At 42.6% G+C, this 22,348-nt stretch overlaps 1 protein-coding gene and 1 pseudogene across 2 annotated transcripts in view; both read right to left on the bottom strand.

The window, feature by feature from the left end:
* Prkg2 (protein kinase, cGMP-dependent, type II) overlaps window positions 1-22,348 on the bottom strand; it is a 107,603-nt gene that overhangs the window by 73,290 nt on the left and 11,965 nt on the right. For both annotated transcript variants that reach the window (NM_008926.4, XM_006534820.4), the window contains exon 2: window positions 21,332-21,805. In NM_008926.4, coding sequence (NP_032952.3) covers window positions 21,332-21,792 — 461 coding nt within the window. In that variant the 5' untranslated portion in view covers window positions 21,793-21,805. The remainder of the gene's footprint in view (window positions 1-21,331; window positions 21,806-22,348) is intronic.
* On the bottom strand, window positions 18,610-19,700 carry Gm3470 (annotated as a pseudogene).

Here is a 22,348-nt window from a genome sequence, read left to right on the forward strand (position 1 = left end):
GGTTGACAAAACTCCCACAATAACATCTGGATATTTTAACACACATCTCTCAAAATAAACTGAGCAGACAGTAGTTGGAAGCCATATCTAAACCATTGGATATCAAGGTTTACTTAAGCTCTACAGTCATTGATATTTTAAGTCTAATTCACATTCGACACCTTTTTAAGGGCACACCACCCTTCATGAAGATTGATCACATGCTAAACCACAGGGGGACGGGGGGGGGGGGGAGCATAAAGCTTCCACACATTTCAAAAGACTGAAGTGACAGCATCTCTTCTTCAAATCCCATAGACTACACAGAAACTAAAAACCAAAAAGCCAAATAATCCTCACATGTGTGAGACTTGAGCAATACAGTTTAAATATGCCACGGATACTATGTTAGATCGTAAGGAATTTTAGTTAAAATGGTGCATAGATAGAAACCTTTAGATTTAAGTAGGTATGAAATAGAAAAGAATCGAGATTATAAATGAGATGGCTCTACCTCAAAGAAACTCATACAAGGGCCATGATGCCTGACTGTGATGCCAGTGCTCAGGAAGCTGAGGCAGAAGGACGGACGGACGTCCATCCAAACAGGTTGGTATTACAAGGTGAGACCCCCTAATGCTTGCACACACACAACCCATTGAAAGGAGAAGAGAGGAAAGAAAAGCAAGTTGACAGAGGTGGGGGGAGGAGAGGAAGAGGGAGGCAGAGGGAGAGGGAGGGAGGGAAAGAGAAGGGGCTATCCAGTGACGTGAGTCAACAAGCCAATAAGAACATCTGTTATTAGCCTAATGAGCAGTTGAAGTGGTTAAGTTCCTGGCAAGATGGCCGCCGCAGGGGAGACATAGCTAATCCAGCAAACGAGAACCATCCCTCCCTGCCCTGCAGGCATGAGAAAACTCACTGAATGCTATGCAGATGCACTTGGAAACATCGCATGAAATCATTTTTAAAATCCCTAATGTATGACACAACCAGAGATAGAAAATTCAATAATAAAGAAATGGAATGCAAAATTAAAAGCTATCCCCTCAAAATTCTTGATTTCAATAAATACCATTAAAATTCTCAGATATTCGAAGAAAGAGTAACATTATCACATATTTTCCCCCCCAGAAAATAAGAGCTATTTCACACAACTCATTTTAGGACCAGAGAGTATGATGTAAAAAATAATATTAATAACCCAAAGGGGGGAAAAGATAATTATTTTTAAAACCACAAATGTGAAAAAGTAAAACAAAGTATGTCCAATAAATATTGAGGTTGAAAAGTAATGACTGTAGCCAGTGTAGTGGCAGTGCCGGCAATCCCAACACTCAAGGACTGAGTCAGAAGGCAGCTCAGAGGCCAGCCAGAGCTACAGAGGAGACTCTGTCTCTAGAAAATTAGAGCAATTAGGCACGTAAAAGGAACAAAGAGGCAAAAAAATACCAAATCTAATTAGATTTCCAAAAGCATTGATAAAATTAAACACCTGTAATTACTTTTAAATTTAAAACTGCTCTCAGCAAACCAAGAATGGACAGGGATCTTGAACGTATTAATAAACAAAGCCAGAAAACAGGTGAGTAAGCTGAGGGGACTGGAAGCATCCTTCTAACAACAGAAAACATTGCATTAGACCGTGGTGCTCTGGGAGGTTGCTTCAAATGTCAGGAAACACTGGATTAGACAGTGGGGGTGGAAAGGCTCCACATTTCAGTCAGCAATGTGACACTAGAGTCTAACGGGAACTGGACATTTGAGTAAATTTTATAAGGCTCTTAAGAAAGATAAACAAGGGCTGGAAAGATAGCTCAAAGAGTTGGTTAAAAGCACTGACTGCTCTTCCAAGAGGTCCCGAGTTCAATTCCCAGAAACCACATGGTGACTCACAACCATCTATAATGGGATCCGATGTCCTCTTCTGGTGTGTCTGAAGACAGCTACAGTGTACTCACATACATAAAATAAACAAATTATTCTTTTTAAAAAAATGATAAACAGAAGGAGAACATCCAAGATGTAGACATAGTAGCAGAAGAAAATGTCACTCATTTCAAAAGTCATGACTTGGTCATGAAAAATGACGAACACTCCTCAAAATTAGCAAAGCTCTCAACAGTCTCTAACTTCGTACCAAACCAAAGTATAAATTCAGTTATATCCCTATATTTTATGAATATTCAAACAATCAAATAAATATTGTAAGTGGCATCATTGAAGACAGAACGTAAATCATCAGCTAGTAGAACTGTATCTAACATAGACAGTTCCTCCACACAGGAAACTACTACATAATATTAAGAGACAGAGAAGAACATTGGGCCTAGAGAAGCAGTAGGCTAACTACAGATCTCCTCCGCCCTTGCTTCCAAACCCAATTCCCAGTCACCTCCAGCCCAGGAGCAGACCAGCTGCTGCAGCCTCCCCTCTTTCTCCACCCCATCTCCGGGGCCCATCACACAGACCTTTCCCTCCAAACGTGCTTCTCCCAACTCATTGCCTCACTGAAGTCCCTCAATCTAGCAAGCATTCCCTGGGAACCCAAGCAAGCAGACCAGAGAAGTGGAGAGGCAAGCTTCAGATCTTAACTCTCCTTCCTCTCCACATCTAGTCCCTCAGCATCCGCCCAGCTCTGTAACAGACTACCTGCTGTGATCTCCCCTTACTCTCTGCTCAGATTCGCAAGGGACCAGACAGATTCTGGTGCAATATTCTCCGGTGGACCTACCCAGATTCCCCACCCCACCCCCAGCCAATCTCCATCACCCTAATACCTAGAAACACATTTTTTTTCAGACCCTTAGTGGCCACACCCATCTGCATCCCAGAAGAATTTCCATACCAGGCAACACACAACCAACAAACCCTCCTAAGAACCAGTGAGGAAATAGAAACCAAGGCACAGAGCACCCACTCAACAAGGACAAGAACAGATATCAGCACTTAGAATCACAGTCATCCCAAACCCAGATTCCTAGATGTTAGCATAAAAATACAATCAATCACAGCCAGGACAGGGTTGCTCCACTAGAGACCAGCAACCTACTGCAGTAGACACTAGGAATTGCAATATAGCTGAAGCACAGGACAAAAAAAAACTTTCAAATAGCTTTAATGGATGTGATAGAGGTTCTTAAAGACTAATGAATAAATCCCAGAAAGAAATCTATGAAAACACCAACAGTGGAAGAAAATGAATAAAATAGTTTAAGACCATAAAGTAGAAATCAAATAAAGAAATCCAAGCTGAGGGAAATCTAGAAATGAAAATGTCAGGAACTCGACCAGGAGCCTCAGAGGTGAGCATAACCAATAGAACAAAAGAGTTGGAAGAAAGGATATCAGGCATTGAAGACACAACAGAAAAAAATTGAATACCTCAGTCAAAGAAAAGGTTAAATCTAAAACAAACAAACAAACAAAACCCTCACTTTACATCCAGGAAATCTGGGACACTATGGAAAGACCAAATCCCACAATACCTAAAACAATCATGAATAACAAAGAAGGGACTGGTGGTGTCAGCATTCCTGACCTTGAGTTGTACTTCAGAGCTATAGTTTAAAAAAATGGTATTGGTTTAAAAACAGACATGTTGATCAATGATCAACTGAAGATCCAGACATAGATCCACACACCCATGGGCACCTGATTTTTTTTAATAAAGAAAGAGTCAGAAATATATGCTGGGACAAAAAGATAGTATCTTGAACACATGGTGCTGATAAAACTGAATGGTTGCAAGTAGATTCTAAACAGATTCGTACTTATTACCTTGCACAGAACTTTACTCCAAGTGGATCAAAGTCCTCAACACAAAACCAGATACGCGGAACCTGATAGAGAGGAAGTGGAGAATAACCTGAAACTCAACGGCACAGGAGAGACTCTGTCTGAACAGAACCCTGATAGCACAAGCACCAAGACCAACAATTAATAAAGGGACCTGGTGAAACTGGGAGTTTCTGCTCAGCAAGGGACACTGTCATTTGGACAAAGCAGCTGCCTACAGAGTGGTAAAAGAGGTTAACCAGGAACACATCCAATAGAGGGCTAATATCGAAAGTATATCAAGAATGGAAAAAAAAACAACCCCGCACATCAAGAAAATAAATGATCCCATTGAAATATGGAGCACAAATCTAAAAGAGAACTCTCAAAAGAGGAAACTCAGATAGCTGAAAAACACTTAAAATGACCACCATCACCCTTAGCCATCAGGGAAACACCAATAAAAACTACTTTGAGATTTCATCTTATACCTGTTAGAATGTCTATGATCAAAAGAAGAAATGACAGCTCATGTTGGTGAGCATGTGAGGAACAGTCAGCTATTGCTGGCAGGAGGACAAACTTGTACAGCCACTATGGAAATGAACATGTTGTTCCTCAGAAAGATGGGAGCTGATCTACCTCAAGACCCAGTCATATCACTCTTCGGCATAAGCCATAGAATGCTTCATTCTCCTGCAAGAACACTTGCTCAACCATGTTCACTGTGACTCTATTCATAATAGCCAGAAACTGGAAACAACCTAGATGTCCCACAGCAGAGAAACATGGATAAAGAAAATGTGGTACACTTACACCATGGAGTATTATTCAGTTGTTAAAAAGATGACATCACAAAATTTGACCCACAAAGACAAAAGGGTATGTATTTGCTTATATGTGGATATTAGCTCTCAAGTCAATGATAACCAATCTGCAATACATAGAACCACAGAGGCTAGGCATAGAGTGTGGAAGCAGAAGTAGGGAGAATGGCTAGATTGTGTTAGGAAAGTGACACAAGTGGGACAGAGACTGTTGAGGATGAACTGGCGTGGGGAGGACTGGAATGGGAGAGTCAGGTGGACAGGGAAGGACAGAGAAGACAATAAGGGAAGAGACAGCTAAAAGTCAGAGCCATGTGAGGGGTAGAAGCCTCCTGAAATATATACATGCATGAGGGTGATCAAATAAAGGGGGAGACAGTGCCCAACTGGACATTTCTCATCACCAAATGAAGCATCCAGTCCTGGGAATGGGTTATATCGAATTTGTTCAAAGGGGTCCCATGGGAACCTCCAAACAGCACACGCTGTAGAGGAAGGGGAAACCGAAATCAGGATTTATTATATGAGAAAAATACCTATTTTTAATAAAGGCAAAAAAAACCCCAAAATATAAATTTCAATGAGACTGAAAGTGAAGTTACAAAAATAAACACAAACCATATATATGTATGTATATATGTGTGTATGCATACACACACATATATATGTATATATACATATAAGTATATATACAATCATATAAATCACATAGCACTTATTTCACAACATAATGTAAGATATGTATATAATAAAGGAAAATAATATGTACTTGTTTACTTCTATTTCTTCTAAGAAGGTTTGGAGCTTGAAAGCTAAGGCGGTAAATAAAGACATGATTAGAATATTGAAACAATAAAAATATAAAAGAATCTGCCATTGGAATCGAGAGCTACCTCATGGCCCTGGCCGTGGAGGAAGCCATATTTGCATGGCCTGGTGCAGCATGCTTGACATTTATCAGAGTTCTAGCTCTGAGGTATGTTATCAATGACGTCATAACGCACACAAACACAGAGCCTGTTACATATTCCCATCTCCCAATGAATTCCAGAGAAGACGTTGCTCTTTTCAAGAGAAAAGTGGCAGAAGAAGAAAGATAAATATTAAACATAGAGGAATACATGGAGGTTATTGATTTAGAAATTGAATTTTATAATGATATTTTATTAAACGTGTGTGTCACCTATGTGGAGATCAGAGGACAATTCTATATAACCGGCTCTCTCCTAAATTTATGTGGGCTGCAGAGGTCAAATTCAAGTCAGTGGGCATTGGGCCAAGTGCTTCTATTCACTGATCTGTCTTGCTGATCCCTAAAATAAAATGTTTAATGATGTCAAATATTTTCTAGTTGATAAAATTCTAATCATGTGTTTTATTTTTGAAAATTGGAAAGCTGATTCTAAAATTCTTACAGTTATAAAAAGGCTAAACAATGGCCTCATAAAATTAAAGAAGATGAAACATTATGTTAATAATTACTATATATCAAAATAACTAATATGTTAGTGGAATAAAGATGGACAAAATGACCTTTGGTATAAAATTCAGAGTCATGGAGTCAGCCTAGATGTGCGGAAATACATGATAACAGGTAATAGCTGTAATACCATGCTATGATCGGCCAAAACAGACACTAGTGGAAAATATATCAGAAAATGCTCATCAGTTTTAACTGGGGAAGAAAATAACACTAAAGCCACAGTGGAAGATTGAACATACTCACCAGAACGAGTAGGTGGAAATTGCTAATGTTACCAATTACTGTGGAGACTGTAAGAAAGGTAATACCCTTACCCTTACCTCGAGTACCAGTTTGTTTAGCCACTTTGGAAAACTGGCTGTCTAAGCTAAATTTCAATTTAGAAATACTGTACTGCCAAGCTATCCGTTTCTCCATTCATACCCCCCAGATGTCACACATTCATGCACTGAAAGACATGGCAGCAATCAATGTTCATATGCATTAAACAGCAGATGTCCAGTAGAGAGGTGGTCCGTTCTGTAGAGTCACACAATAAACTACATAGTGATGATAATTCTAAACCACCACTGTATATAACATATGTGAGTTTTGCTATATAAAGAAAACTTTCAGAGCCGGTAGAGTTGTGACCCAAGGGTCCAATAGAATAAGTTATAAAAACATGTAAAATTTATGGTAAGGGTAGCTATAGAGAGTAACTTTGAAATGGGTAACAGATAAAGTTGGGAGATGAGGAAGGCTCTTCCTAGACTCTCCTAATGCTCTATTCTCAAGTAACAGTTGATGGTTGCATGGATCTGTTCGCTTTATTATTTATGTGCTTCAGTGAGAAATCAGTCTATGTGTGTACTGTGAGGGTACACATATCTGGAGGTCAGAAATCAACTCTGAGTGCCTTCTCCACGTTATTATATTTGTATATTTGGGGGGTGGGTCTCTCTGTAAGCCTAGAGTTTTCCAATTGGCTAAATTGGCTGAGAAGAAAGATCCTGGGGTTCTTCTATCTCCACCTTCCAGTGTTGAGATTACAGGTGCACACTATTGCACCTGGGTTGTTCTTTGAGTACTAGGGATCTGAACTCATGTCCTCATGTTTCCCAGCCAAGTACTTTAACCACTAAACCATCTCCCCAGAACCAGCACCGCTCCCAAATTATTTTAAAATATATGTGACTCAGGAACTAGAAACTGCTCACTTCACATCTCCACTCTGCGATCTCCCAACTTCACATCCTTGGAGCAGCTACTTAACCTTCTGAATTGTGGGTTCCTCAGCTGTGATTAGGGCATGGCACCCACGTCTGTCCCATGAGAATACTCTGCACATTTAGTCTGATAACACAGCAGCAAATCCTTGATGCATAGCAACATCAGCAGTTGGCAACGGGATTTAATTATAGCATGTTTTTCTGGAACACAAGGGTTCTGGAAACCACAGAAGCATTTCCAAGACGTTCTGCTCTGTCCAAAGTTCTCCCGGTGAACAGGATCGCAAACTCATACCCAACTGAGGGGACCTCACAACCTTTCACAATCTGTTTATGGCACCAATCTATATAATCAACATTCTTCAAAGCAATAAACTCCCAGCTTCTACGTTGGCTCAGGAAATTCCATTTGTCAAAGTTCACCCACATTTCTCACTGCAGGGATCTCAGGCCGCCTTCTACATCTTGGATGTTAGAGCCCTTTGTTATCAAGTCTGGTCAGACCCTCCTCGTGACCACGATATCTAATGAGCTTCTTTAAACAAGGTTCTCGCAGTTCTCCTGGTCTGCTCTCTTCCCACCCAGCATCAGCTCTATGTCCACATCCTACATTGTAGGCCATTGTATTTCCCAGCTCGATTGCGCAATCCAATAAGAAGCATATGCAGGACACACTTGCTATGGGCACAAGATCTTGAAAGGGGATACCAGAGCTTGATTCTACGGTCTCCCATTTACAAACTCTGGAAACGTGGCATGTCACCTCGCCTCTTGGATTCTCTAAGCTGTAAAACAACCATGAGCACAGTCCACAGGTCGTCGAATTTCTGAGAATTAAATTATTTAACAGCATGGTTCAATAAGAATAGTACGTGGGGCATAAAATATACTGCTCAGGAGTTAGCTATTACCTAGGTGAATCAGCTGCTCTCACCACCAACGGAAAAACTGAGACTGGCAACACTTTACATCTATGCATAAATTCTGCCTATATTCACTCAGGGGAATCACATCAAAACGTCAGTAAAACTCCTAGTGGCTTAACCTCTCTGCTTGTGCAGTCTCATCACAGGGTGCACAGGGTTTCCACACCCACAGAAGCATTCAGTGTTCCCAACTATGCCATCCCACTTTATATCCCCACAGTCTATGCAGCTTGAGAACTTCTCTTAGGAATGGGTGTGGTGGTGCACACCTTTAATTCCAGCACTCTGGAGGTAGAAACAGATCAAGGAGTTCAAGGCCAGCCTAGGGTACATAGTGGGAACTTGTTTCAAAATAAACAAAATATCTCACTATTCCCTTCTTTCCTCATACCTTTCTCTTACAGCATAGTATTCACCACACATGGGGGAAATAATTTTAATTTCCCTAAAGAGACTCAGATCATCAAGACCATGGCTACATTTTCCTCCTCCCACTTAACCTCTCCAAATGCACCTGGCACCTATTAGGAATCTAACGATCTTGAGAAAACTGGAAAATATTCAAATTTCTTCTCTGCTTAAGCATTATAGACATAAGGGCAAGAGTGGGTAAAAATGATTTCAGTCACCTAGTAAACAGAGACACAGATAACAGAAGACAGAACACACATCTCTCTGTCTCCTAGTTTTGTATCAAAACCCTACACTTTTGATAGATACACCAACAAAAAGATACCTAATAAATGTACCTGTGTAGAAACTGATAAACCAGTCAGGAAGGGAGACGAGGTCATCCCAGCAGTAACCAGAAAGCAGGCAGGATTTTCTCCTGTGCATCCTCTTACCTACTGACCCTGTAATCAAGCATGATTCTAATTTAATTGAGTTGCCATTACTTCCTGCTCACGGCAAACACTTCTCTGTCTCTTTCTCAGGTTTCTGCAGATAGCTTTTTCCCCACGAGTATCAAAGAACAGAGATTAATCATGAAATGTTGAAAACAACCAAAACTTACAAGGAGGCTCGCCTGACACACTTGATAATAAGCATGCATTTGATGGTGTAGCAAGGTAATTAGGTATAAATGGTAAACAGTTCTAAGTATCTAATTAGCACTGATCTTCAATCGTTCAGCTGATTATTTTGGAAGTCAGCAGGGGTGGGGGCACATCCTTGTAACATAGGGGCTCTCAGTGCTAGCAGTAAGCAGTGTTTATAAATCTTATATCACAAGGTGAGCTCTCAGCTCAAAACAGTTTAATCAGGCTCTCTCAAACTAGACCCAGATACCTTTAAAAATAATTCCCCAGGTGACTACAGCTATACTTAAGAACTATAGCTGTGGGCCAATGAGATGGCTCAGTGTGTGAGTTACTTGCACATATGTGCACACATACATATTCACACACACTGAAAAATAATGTAAAGTTCTTCTTCTGAAGGGTTATACATGGGATGTCATCCTTGCTCTGCAACACCAGGATGGAGGGGAAGATACACAAAACAACAAAAATATACGTAACAAATGTATATGCTTTTCAAGCAAGCAATCAGTTTACACCGAGCAATCAATAACCGACTAATACAATGTTCACTATAGCACTGTGATGTAGCATACTCTCTTTCATGCGATCACAAATGGATACAGAACGAGAATAGTCTTATTCCCTTCTCTCTTCTCCCTTCTCCCTTCTCCCTCCTCTCAGCCCCCATCTGGAACTTGAAGCATGCCCTGACATTTGGGAGAACACTGTTAATCAGTCCCCGGACTCTGAATATTTCTTTATGTTGTGACAAAACCTACATTATATAAAATGTTCAGCTGAACTACTGGAGTGCACACAGTTCAGTAGCATTAAGTGCCCTCCCATTGTCTGTAACCATCACTCAACTGCTTCCAGCTCACACCCATTACACACTCAGTCTCTCTGTCCTGGCCCTGGCTACATCCACTCTACTTTATAACTCTAATTTTTGATTACTTCGGATAGCTCGTAAGTGGGACTATATGACATTTTCCTTCTTGAGCACTATTTGTTTCACTTACTATAATGTCTTAAAGGTTCATTGATGCTATAGCATGTGATATAACATCTTGTTAAGGTTGGAAAATATCCCATATGTGTGCATTCTATGTGCTACATTCTGTTTCTATATTCATCCAGTGATAAACATTAAATGGTAGCCATCATTTGACTCTGGTGATGACAGGAACATAGATGTATGACTCTGAACTTCTTACATGTGACTTACACACCCACATGGACATTTTGACCAGAAAGTCTCCCCTCAAAGAGGTAAGAGTTTGGTGTGGCTTCTACTTCACACCCTTACACAACACATTGCCATACAATGGAGGCAGGTCCAAGGACCTTTTCATCACCAACAAAAACACACAGTAGTGGAAGGCCACATCAGGGTTTTATGACCATATCTAAGCCAACTATAAAGAGACTCCCAAACTGCCACAAAGAAGTGCCTGTGGTGAGGAGGCCTGAGAGAGGCACACACTGCAGGGAACTCTCAAAAGGTCTAAGTTGCAGAGCTCAGCCCTCAGCTGAAACCAGTAAGAAATCTAGGACCTGGGTCCTGTATCCACAATGCACTTAATTCTACAACAGTTATATGAGCTTGGAAAAGAACCTTCCTCTAAAACAGAGGTTCCTAACCTGTGGGTCATGATCCCCAAGGGGCTTGCATATAAGATATCCTGAATATCAGATATTTACATTACAACTCATGAGAGTAGCAAAATTATGGGTATAAAGTAGCAACAAATAATTTCATGGTTGAGCTTCACCACTACATCAAGAGGTATATTAAAGGGTCAAAGCATTAAGTCGGTTGAGAACCACTGGTCTAGAAGGTACTAGAAAAAAAAAGCACATTGGCCTGAACCCTACTCTGCAGCCTTGTGACTTACACAAAGTGCACTGGACTCCCAACCCAGAATTCTCTGAAGCAGCAAATACATGGTGTTTACATTGCAAATTGTGAGGTAATTTATTACGTGAATTTCTCTGAGTCCCTGTGTTGTGTTTATAAAAAGATAAAGGGGTGGGGGGATATGTTTTATGGAGGTGTGGTCAGGTATCAGGGAAGGGGAAGGGGATTCCTCTGCAGGCACATGCTGAGGTATCCTTTTCCTCTGAGGGACCAGTCACTGACAGTATAGTATAGAAGAGAGTTTATTCAGGGCATGGGGAGGGGAGTCAGGAGGGTAGTAGAGGCAGAGAAAGGGAGAGATGAGAGAGTGAGAGAGCTAGAGGAGAGGAGGGGAGGGGAGGGAGGGGAGGAGAGAAGAGGCGAGGCGAGGAGAGGTGAGGAGAGAAGTAGAGGAGTAGAGGCTGGCCATGAGCATGTGGAGAGAGAGGGAGGAAGGGAATGGGGAGAGAGGGGGAAAGGGAAAGCAAGAGCAAGAGAGGAGCAAGAGAAAGAGGAGGGGGCAAGCAGCCCCTTGTATAGTGAGTCAGGCACACCTGGCTGTTGCCAGGTAACTGTGGGGTGGAGTTTAAAGGGAATGCTAACACCCTTGTTCAAGCAGTAACCTCTTCTGCTTCTCCTTAGCTCCCTCTCCCTGTTCTTCTGAGGAAAGGGGCTGGGGGCTGAGCTTCCTAGTGCCTTCTTTCCTTCCTACCCGGGAGCTTGGTCTGTAATTTCCGAATTGCCAAAACTGCTTCTAGGGAATTATCCACCCCCCAGGTTGAGCTGATATGACAGAATATAATAGTGGGAGGCTTAGAGGGACATGGGCATTCCTGACCACTCATACTTTAATATAAATTAGATATAACGTATACTCTAGCTGTTGCTGGCTCTAGATTTAAAGAAAAAGACACCTGTCAGGTAAGAATGCACTGAAATATTTATAACTAAGAAAAAAATTCTTCAAAGACAGATTATTTTAAAATGAGACTTTAAAGCAGGAGGTGTAATCACAGGATGAGAAAGATATTCTTTGCAAAGGAGGTGCTCCCATAAAGTCTAGACACCTGAGAGCTTTGACCTTGACTTAGCTCTTCCGGCCTCAGACCTGAATTGCTGTTTAAATCTTAAAAGTCAGGCAGGGAACAGTATTGGCTTACATAGATGGCAGAGACCAAGGCCTGGGCAATGCTCGCCTCTAACACATTGAGCTGGCCAGTGCTAGGGTCGGGGTGGGTGATTGGGAGATGGGGGTGGGGGAGGAGATGAGATACTGTCTCCTCAAGTGCAGTGTTTCTACTCCTGCCTTTCATGGGTGCCTAGCCAGGAAACATGCACTGTCTAGGACAGAATGATTGTGAGGAAAAAAGAAAATAAGAAAAAAAGCACATTCTGTCTCAGAAGCCACTGAAGGCCTGCAAGCCAAGGGTTTAAGCCAGCCTACACAGTTTCAAACCCATATGACCAAGAAGGTCTACAGAACCTACAGATTAAGGAGCCAGAAAGCAAAATAAGATATGTGTCAAAATAGCTGGGATTAAGCTGTGTCAGCATTAACTTGAAGATGCTATGCAGGCAGGCTACTAGAGCAGTTGCAGGGGAAGAGGTAAGACTCTTAAGCAGCTGTGAACCCAGTGTTCATGCATTAAAGATCCACATGGCAAAATATTCCCATGGCTGCAATAGTGGCATGAATGTTTTCAGTTAGATTCAAGGTACAGCAAGTCTAGCCAAGAAGCCATGATTCAGAGCTCACTCACAGTAGTAAGTGTACTACTGTTATTTTAGAAAATGTACATAGTATCAAACTGCCATCTAAATGGGTGCCTCTCTACCTATAGATGAGTGCAGGTCTCAGACCTTATCAGAGACATTTATTTGTACTGACAGTGGTTAATGCAGACGCTCAGGATTCTTCAAGGCTCAGAGAATAAGCATCATTGAAATGCTCACTCATATCTGGGACCTCTAGACTACACCATGTCCTCAAGGCTCAGAGGCCATCTCAAAGGAGAGAATGGTTGTAAGTGTCGTGGGTTGGGGAAGACCACAGTAAAACATTGTCTTCTGGACATGATGGGACCACTGTGCTCCTGAACTCACCAAAGATATGGTTGCCTGCCCACACAAGATGAGGCCAGCCAACATTCTTGCATGGAGTGGGAAGGCATTTGTGAGTCCCGCTCCTAACTAAGGTGCTGTGGGTAGCTGGTGGCCTCTGGGGAAGAGTCCAATCAGCTTTCTTTAGGGCTGTGGCTCACAGTGCAGTCCCATACTCATGGGTGAATGGACGGCACAGACTGGAGCCTATGAGTTACTAAAAGTAAAAAGGAAGAGAATTGGGGAGGTATGGATGTAGGGGTGAATCTGGTTGTGGGAGAGAGGATGTGTTGGGGAGGGGTGTTGGATCTGGGAGGAGGGAAGGATGAATCTGAAAGGTGTTGAAAGGAGTATGACTAAAATACGCTTATGAAATTCTCAAAGAATACATTAAAAAAGGGGGGGGGGGAGAAAACTGCAAGTGATGACTGTGACCTTGTGAAGCACTCTGTGAGGTCACAATGGTAACAGTGGCTTAACTCTATTTAAAGAATTGAGCTCCATTGATTCAGTATTCAGTAAATAAGTATTGATTTGAATGTGTTATTGTACAGGGCCATCCCACTGCCTGCTATAACCTGAAGCTATTGGTTAGAATCGATATGGCTTCTGGGTAGTATAAAAATATCACAGAGTTTCACCATGAGAATGCAGTACATGGGGTAGTGGCCTCAGGGTTATCACGGTGCTTATGTGTGAGCACTTGAACTTCAGACCCTTCAAAAGAGTCAGTCTTCAAATCCTGAGCACCTTCCGAGGCTCCATTACATAGTTCCCTAAGACCTGGCTGCTGACAGACTGGAAGACAGGGTTGTGGTGAGAGGGATTAATGATTAGAAATGAATAAAGCAGGACCCATAAGAGTTGAGGACAGAGACAGAGATGCGGTGCTCTAGCACAGAGCCTTTGTATTCCTAGAGAGAGGGCTGGAAGTGAGAGAGGCTGGATGCCAGCACTTGGAGAGGTCACTCATTCATTTAACTGCTTCTAGATGACAAGCCAGCTGCACTTAATTCTAGATGCATTTAAAACTCCCCCATACTTAGCCTCCCTTTTTGTATGAAACTTAAGGGTACCTCTCATTCACTCCAGCTCCCTAACCGCCCCCCTTTATGCCTGGTTATACAAACCTAAGGGAAGCCATTCATGCAGTAGGCTGCATCTGGTTGAGAATAAACACTGGACATCGGCTTGACCCAAACTACAATCCCGCTTCAACAATCCATCAGCACTACAAGCTTCAGTCTAGTGACACATGACCTTGAGCTTTCATTTCACCTTCGGTACGACAGAGAAAGCACACATACCTGAGTAGTTAAGTCCAAAGCATCCAGGAGATAATGTAGGGAAGAGAACCAGCAGCTAATCGTTAAATAATGATTCTGTGTCCTGGTCCCATCCCTCAGCAGCTAGCTTGGATCTGGGTGTCAATGTGAGTGTTATTGTTATAAATCATAACCCTTGTTTCCAAACACACTGACGCCTTCCAGTACACATGGCACTTGGCAATCATCACCCATGGCTTCTAGCAATCAGATTGAACAACTGGATTTCTGTTTCCCCATGCCTTCATTGGCCTGAGCCACCCAGGGTTTGCTCTGCTAATTAGTGAGGCTATGCTAGCAGTATTGTGAGCATATGCATCAACTTTTTAACTACTAGACTTGATAGGTAGAGGTCTATAGTTTACTTCAAACACTTCTAATTGTTCATTAAAAGCTCTTAGGTAACCATGCCTATGTTACTAACTCAGCCCCTTCCCCCATCCCACACAAATTCCTGGAACTGTGAACCGATACCAGGGAAGCCCTTCCTGGATATTGTATATATATATATATTTTTTGGAGAAACAAAAGCAGAGAGAGGGATTTTTCTTGGTGCTGTTTTGTTTGTTTTGCTAATTATAGCATTTAAATGATCTATTTATTATTTTTTGGTAGTTAGTTTACTACAAGACTTTTCAACCAGAATATGGAAAGTCCTCTCCTAATTCTAATTTTGGAGAAATCATGCAGAGCAGAAGTTTGAGCTGCTTTGGGCTCTTTGAACTCCTGTCTAGAAATGAAGAACTTTGCACCCTTAAGTGAGGGACGTAAAGCCTCCCGGGCCAGGTTGCTCATATGTAAAGTGGGTGGGGATGATCTTCAGAGTTGTAAGCATTACATCTCTCTGCAACTATGCAGCATGCACACATGTATGTGCTTGTGTCTATGTAAGCATCTGCATGTGCGTATGTGTGCTCACGCATGCGTGCATGTGTGTGTGCATGAGGGGGGGGAGAGAGAGAGAGAGAGAGAGAGAGAGAGAGAGAGAGAGAAATATGTAAAGTAGGGAAGTGACTATCTTCAACGGTTGTTGTATTTATTGCATGTCCCCATGTTCATGAAGCAGCAGACAGGTGACTTGCACACATTCGCTAATAGATCACCATTATGTCTTCCCATAAGAACTTTCCTGTTGAGTGAGGAAAGTCCGTTTCTCTGATGCACACTTCCAGTACTCCTTCAGAAAGGAAGCACAAATGAGAACCACACACTCTTCCTCACTCCCTACCCCATCTTCGTCACTCCCCACCCCATCTTGCTCACCCCCCACCCCATCTTGCTCCAATGTATGATTCACCATTTCCCACTTTTACCTATTCATCCCCTGGGGTGGGAGTGCCAAACACAACTAATTGTCCTTCCCGAAACTGGAATCCACGTCTAAAGCCCATGGCAAGCCTTTGTTTTATCTCTCCTTTTCACAGAAGAACAATGGTTCCAAATGATAGTTTAAGCGTTCTTAGCGAAAGGCGCTCATAGCAGCCACTTACCAGATGTCTCTGATAAATGTGCTGCCTGTGTTCCACCAGACGTTCAGCATGAGCTTCTAATTTTTGCTCTGCCAATGCTGGAGTCTGCTAAGCAACATCTACGGAAACAGAACTTCCCTCCAGTCACTGATCTGACCTCTGGCTACACGGCAACCTTGGTGCTTATGGCAAGTCAGACATGGACAGAAATGCTGAGCCCTTCCCTGCTTTCAGCCCCAAGAAGCTCGGGATTCATTCACAGAACCATATGTGCTCTGCCATGTCTGACATAGCTTGGGCCATATCCCTTCTTGACACCCTTTCCTCACCGGTCTCTCTGACGACATGATTGATTCATCAGTGCAGTGGGCAAGTCTTACTCCATTTCACATGGAAGAGGGAGGAGGCGCCACCATTACTAACCAGTAGAGTTTGTTATCATAAAGCATTGTGGGACCTGAACTGCGGGACTGATGTCTGTGGGGAGATCCCAAATATCAGAGGTCTCTAAGTCAATCTTAGAATCCAGTCTGAGTTCTCCACCTACTGTGGTATATTTTGTAATGCCCACAAGTGCCTTTCCAGACTCTTCCCAGATAAGGCTAGCATGGAATGACCCCCAAAGCTTCCTCTAGCTCCAAGGTCTTCTGATACTCTCACCTCCATTACATTGGAACCTGAGACCAAAACACCTAATAGAATGTACTAAGTCTCACAGGAGTTCGGATACTCTGGTAAACCTGGGTGCCTGTAATAGCAGCAGATGGCGTGCTACTCAGCTGTCTGCATTTGAAGATCTAAACTGGTCCATAGGCTCAGTGCCAAAACGACTACAAAGCACCGCGCACATCCAGAGCCGCTTCACAGCAATTCTGCTCTGTGATACCTCACTCTGTCTGAAGCATTTCCATTTTCTGTGGCTGGGCCTAAAACTGCTCTTGCTTTATCTATCTATAAAGTGTTCCCAAAGCCCACAGATGTCCCAACTCCATCAATAGCAATAGCAGTAACAGGAGACACACATTCTAGAACGGCAACAGCCAATCCTATCCAGGCACATGTAGGTATATAACCATAAGTAACAGAAGTTGAAAATTCATTCTCTTACAGGCATTACCCATATTTCAAACATCCAAGAGCCACATCTAACTACTGGCTACCATGCTGGACAGCACAGGTTACAGAGCCTTTCAGTCACTGTACAAAGATTTACTAGACAGCACCGAACCACTGTAGAGCCTAAGCCGTAAGAACTATAGAAGATAACAATTTCTAGACCAGCACAGAGGCAAATGTACAGGTTGTCTCTTCTTTTAGTGTGTCCAAGTCAACAAAGCTGGCATGAGCTGAGACTGCCTTAAAACCAATGACTTTCACTCTTCAGTCACAGTGTGGCTGGGTAGAGGACTCAAAAGTCACAGGCTGGGGTGTTGTGAGTGACTATTCCTCGTGGATTATCAAAATTGATCTTTGAGGTTTTTAACTTGTCACTCCACCAAATTTTATCCTCTTATTTTCATAGGGGTTCCTAGATTCCTTAAGCTATTCATTTTAGGCCAGCAGCGGTGGTGCACACCTTTAATTCCAGCATTTGCGAGGCGGAGGCAGGCAGATTTCTGAGTTCGAGGGCAGCCTGGTTTACAGAGTGAGTTCCAGGACAGCCAGGACTATACAGAGAAACCCTGTCTCGAAAAGACAAAAAACAAAAAAACAACAAAAAAACAAAAAACAACAAAAAAAGCTATTAATTTTAAGAGCCCCCTGTTAACAAAAGTATTCTTTTAGAGAAAGTATCACATGATATTCAACAGCTTTCTGGGCAAGCGTGGAGAGCAGAAGTCATCCAGAAGTGTATCTGACACATATATATTAGGTATAAATTTAGGTTTCAGTCCATCCAGGAAACATTAGTGAAGCTCGATGAATAAATTATGAGAGCCCAGGGGTGAACAGAGGAGCCATTTTAACTGAGTGAATTCTTCCATCTCCAGCCGGTTCTGCACAGAAAGTAGCCAGATCAATGGGCTGTGTATGTCAGGCCTCGTTAGTGAGCAGCACACCACATTCCTAGCACTTTGACTTCTAGAACATTGTTTTTTATAAAATTTCTTCCTAAACTGCCTACAAGACATTCAAGATTTATTTGGGTCTTTTCTTGAAAGCTAGAATGGAATGGGAAAATGAATAGTTGAATTGGTGAATACTTCTAATACTCTGGAAGGTTATCTCTATGAACCAATTGACTTAGCTGCTCTCAACCAGTTCAAACTGAAGGAGAATTGCTTTTGTACACTCATCAAGTAAAACTGAAGTAAATAAATGAATAAATAAATAAATAAATAAATAAAACTGATTAATAAGGGTTGATTGGCCCATATTCTGCTTAAGTGGTTCACCTATGACCTCAAGGCTCTGTAGAAGTATATGAGAATTATCAGGGCATGAATTATTTGCTGTCCTATTTAGGACTAATCATTAAAGAAATCAATTCAACTTTTGATCCCCAGTATTGCAAAAAAAAAAAAAAAAAAAAAAAAAAAGAAAGAAAAGAAAAGAACTGAGGAAGAAAACAAGAGCCATCCACTGAGTCAGGCTTCAGATTCACAGTGTCTAGAGGGAAGCAGCAGTTCCGCACAGGCCTCGGGTGGCAGTGAGGGCAGAGCCCTGTTTTGGCCCCACACAACCCAGGACCAACTCCAGGGTGACAAGACTGAGGAGCTAACAGAACTGGCGGTACTTCCATCCTTGCTGGGTGGTGTCAGAGGAGGGGTACCAGCGCACCTGAGCATGTAGGGTGGCGGCGGCAGCAGCAGCAGCAGTGGCAGCTGGGTAGGTGAACGTGGTATGTGAAATGGCTGGGGTCAGCTCTGTGGTGTAGAGAGGGTAAGGGGCCCAGGCCTCTGGGGATGCAGGAATCAGAGCAGTCCCCATCAGGTCATAAGGGTCCCGGGCGATCAAGTGTGCTCCTAGAGCAAGGTGGACACTGGTGGGATTTGGTGTCGCTATTAGTTTGCTCTTGGCCATCTTGGTGTTGGCTTTGGCAAACTCTAGCCTCAGGGTCTGCGGGTTCTCCGGATCAAAGCGAATACCATTCAATGCGTTTTTGGCTGCTTCCGCTCCTGCCCGGCTGTCAAAGATCTTCATTTAGACCTACACATAGACTTGTGCCCATCTGGCTTGCCGCTGGGGTAAGAGGAATCACTGATAATTCTTATTCAGAGGTCCACCTCCTTGCCTTTTCTATGATCCCTTCATGACACACAGAAGAAAAACCATAGGGGATTAGCTTTAAAAAATTCTAAGTACATAAATAATAATTTTCTTTACCATGTAATAGTCAAACTAAGCAGCAATTCAAAGGAGCAGGCTTGTCTTGTGTTACACAGCTCTAGCAGGCTGATGCTTTCACTAAAGATGAGTGCAGGTCTTTGGACAAATCAAATAAACAAATCCTTTGTCTCAAGAGGAGGAACATAGTGGCTTATGTAGAGAGAAAGTCAAAGATAGATTAGTTCTAAGGTTTCTCAGGTACTGTCCCATATATAAAAATCATATTCAATTTGAGAAGATTTGGGGATGGAGGTAAATAATCTATTACTTATGCCCACATAATGTCTGTGTAAGTATAATGACATGATATATGAGGACTAGGTATACATTCATATATCAAAATACATAGTCTATTATAAAGAATGATGGATCATATGCAAGTTCTGAAAATATGCACATGTTTATAATAACTATAATTTATAAATCCATGCCACTATTATTTTGAGAGGAATAAACAGATAAGACCCTTCTAAACCAACTAATAACCAAACTTTGGACTCCATCCACAAAACCATTGTAATGACTAATATTAATCCGATTCATTCAGCTAGAGAATTTTATGATTAATAACCCAGTATGACTATTTTCCCTTCATGTATTTATTGATTATCCACTGTTCCAACTGCTGTCAACAAACTGAAGAATTAAACCTCCCTTCATAATTTTGTTGTCAAGATTAGTCAGCTATTTGTTTGAGTTGGATGTTTTGTCTTGATTTATGTTACTTGTGCCCGTGAGTAAATTAACATTAGATTTAATTTCACAGATCTTGCACAGAGCGGCAGGCTCTGCCAAGACGGCATCAAGGCGAAGAGCTCGTGTCAATTAACAAGCGCTTATTGAAAGGCCACAGAAAAAGGAGACCATAACTTATCTTTCTCTCCTAATCAGGAAATCAAACTTCAGTCGGAACCGTACTCCTAAATACATACATACTGGCATATACGTAAGAAAGTAGTGAAGAAATTCTACATTTCCTTTCAAAGTTTCAAAATTTTGTCCCAAACATAAATATATTATGAAAACGCACAGATCTTAAATTCCCAATTTTTTCAATGCACACCGTATTGCCTCTGTTAAAATATCACATTGATCCTATAAATATGCACGCTTACTACATGTTGATTTAAGACATTGAAAGGGAAAGCGGTCTGGTTTTAGAAATCAATTCTAGGTTTTAATGTATTCCCTTTGCTCTTTTTACCTAATTTCTGCCAGTTTTGTCCTTTGTGTCTCAGCTAAAGGTCACCTCATCCATCAGCTGGACCTCCATGACAACCCCACTTCTCTCAAAAATCCTCAACACCTCTGACAGCACTTCTGTTCACTGTGTCATTTATCCCAATTAATAATTATACAGTCCTCCCCTCTCTCTCTCTCTCTCTCTCTCTCTCTCTCTCTCTCTCTCTCTCTCTGTGTGTGTGTGTGTGTGTGTGTGTGTGTGTGTGCGCGCGCGCTCTCTCTCTCCACAAGATGGAGAGATCTTTCTGTCTATGGTAAGCAGCTAGCGTGGTGGCTGGCAGGAAGAGCATTCAACAGGAACCATGCAGTGAATGGCTGAAATCATTCTCCCTGGAGCGCCCGTCATGGTCCTTCTCAAAACTCTCACAGACCAGCGGCTAGGAAGCCAGCTTTGCTGGGCCTGTTCCACCCCACTATGCTCTGTGTGTATTGTTAAATCTGCTTCATTAGAACAGACATGCGCACTTCCTAAGTGATCTTCTGTCCTCTGGGAGTGTCAAGGGAACAGAGATGGTGTCCTCCAAATCCTGCCCCTCAGTCGCACCTGTCTCAGCATCCAGTGGCAATTCCAGATCTGAAAAGCTGTAGAATACGAGATACACCTTCTCCACAAAGCTCTCCATCCCCACAACTGAGCATTCCATGCCCCCGGGCTGTCTAGGAAGCCTCGTGGACACCTCGCTGGTCTTCCCTACTGTGAAGGCCACTTGCATGAACAGGGCACAGAAACTTCTTACCTGGAATCCTTCCTGACTCTCGCTTTCTCAAAGGAAAACTCGGGGGGTTTGTTGAGGTCATAGGTTCGGGTGGTTGGCTCTGCAGACACTCCAGCCTTCGCCCCCCTCCTGCTGTGGAGCGAGACCAAGCCTGAGGTCTTGCGGTGAACATCCAGAGGCACTTTGTCGGGAGAGGCCTGCAGTGGGCTTCCTCCCTGCACGTGGATCACATCCTGCAGCTTGTTCAGCTGGATGCACTTGCTCTGCAGTTCTTCTGTGAGCTCTGCGATGGCCACGGTCTGCTTGGCCAGCTGCTCCCGAAGCTCCTTCAGGTGGTACTCCCGTTCCTGAAGTTCCGCGTCCTTCCTCCTCAGCTCCCGCTCCAGCTCCAACACCTTGCTCCGCAGGGCTTCATTGCTGAGGTTCCCTGAATGGCCATCTGGGTGCTTAGCATGCTTGGGCTTCACTGAACCATTTCCCATGTTGCTCAGGGACCTAAGGGAGGGCACAGACGTGGCAGTGAGCATGTGGAGTTCCACTTTCTAACGGCCCTCCCCTTCCCAGTCTGCTTCATAAACAGACACACGGCAGTCATCATCCTTTGATGAGCAATAAAACCCTCCGTTCCTACAGAGGAAACTAATGACAGAGTTCCTTTATCCCTCTATAGAGAGCGGTTAGCATTTGGGTTCATTCTTCCCAGTCCTTCCAGCAGAACAGGAGTCACACCTGAGCATTTTCTAAAACTAGCCCTAGTCACCTATTGTTCTCTTCCAGCGGTTCTCTCTGGATAGTTGTCAAAAACATCCTAACAGGGCTGTGATTTGGATGTCACCAGGGCAGAGATTAAATGCAAAGGAGCATTCACATTGACAGAGGCTTGAAAACTATCACAACTACCACCACATCCACTGGGCTTACAGTAAAAAAAAAAAAAAAAAAAAGAAAAAGAAAAAAACTCCTCTTGATTTAGAAATAACACATCTGCATTCCGCACAGGGTAGAGACAGAGCTTGTGTTGCTCTATTAGCAATGTGT

This window comes from Mus musculus, chromosome 5 (assembly GCF_000001635.26).
Source record: "Mus musculus strain C57BL/6J chromosome 5, GRCm38.p6 C57BL/6J".
Taxonomy (NCBI): domain Eukaryota; kingdom Metazoa; phylum Chordata; class Mammalia; order Rodentia; family Muridae; genus Mus; species Mus musculus.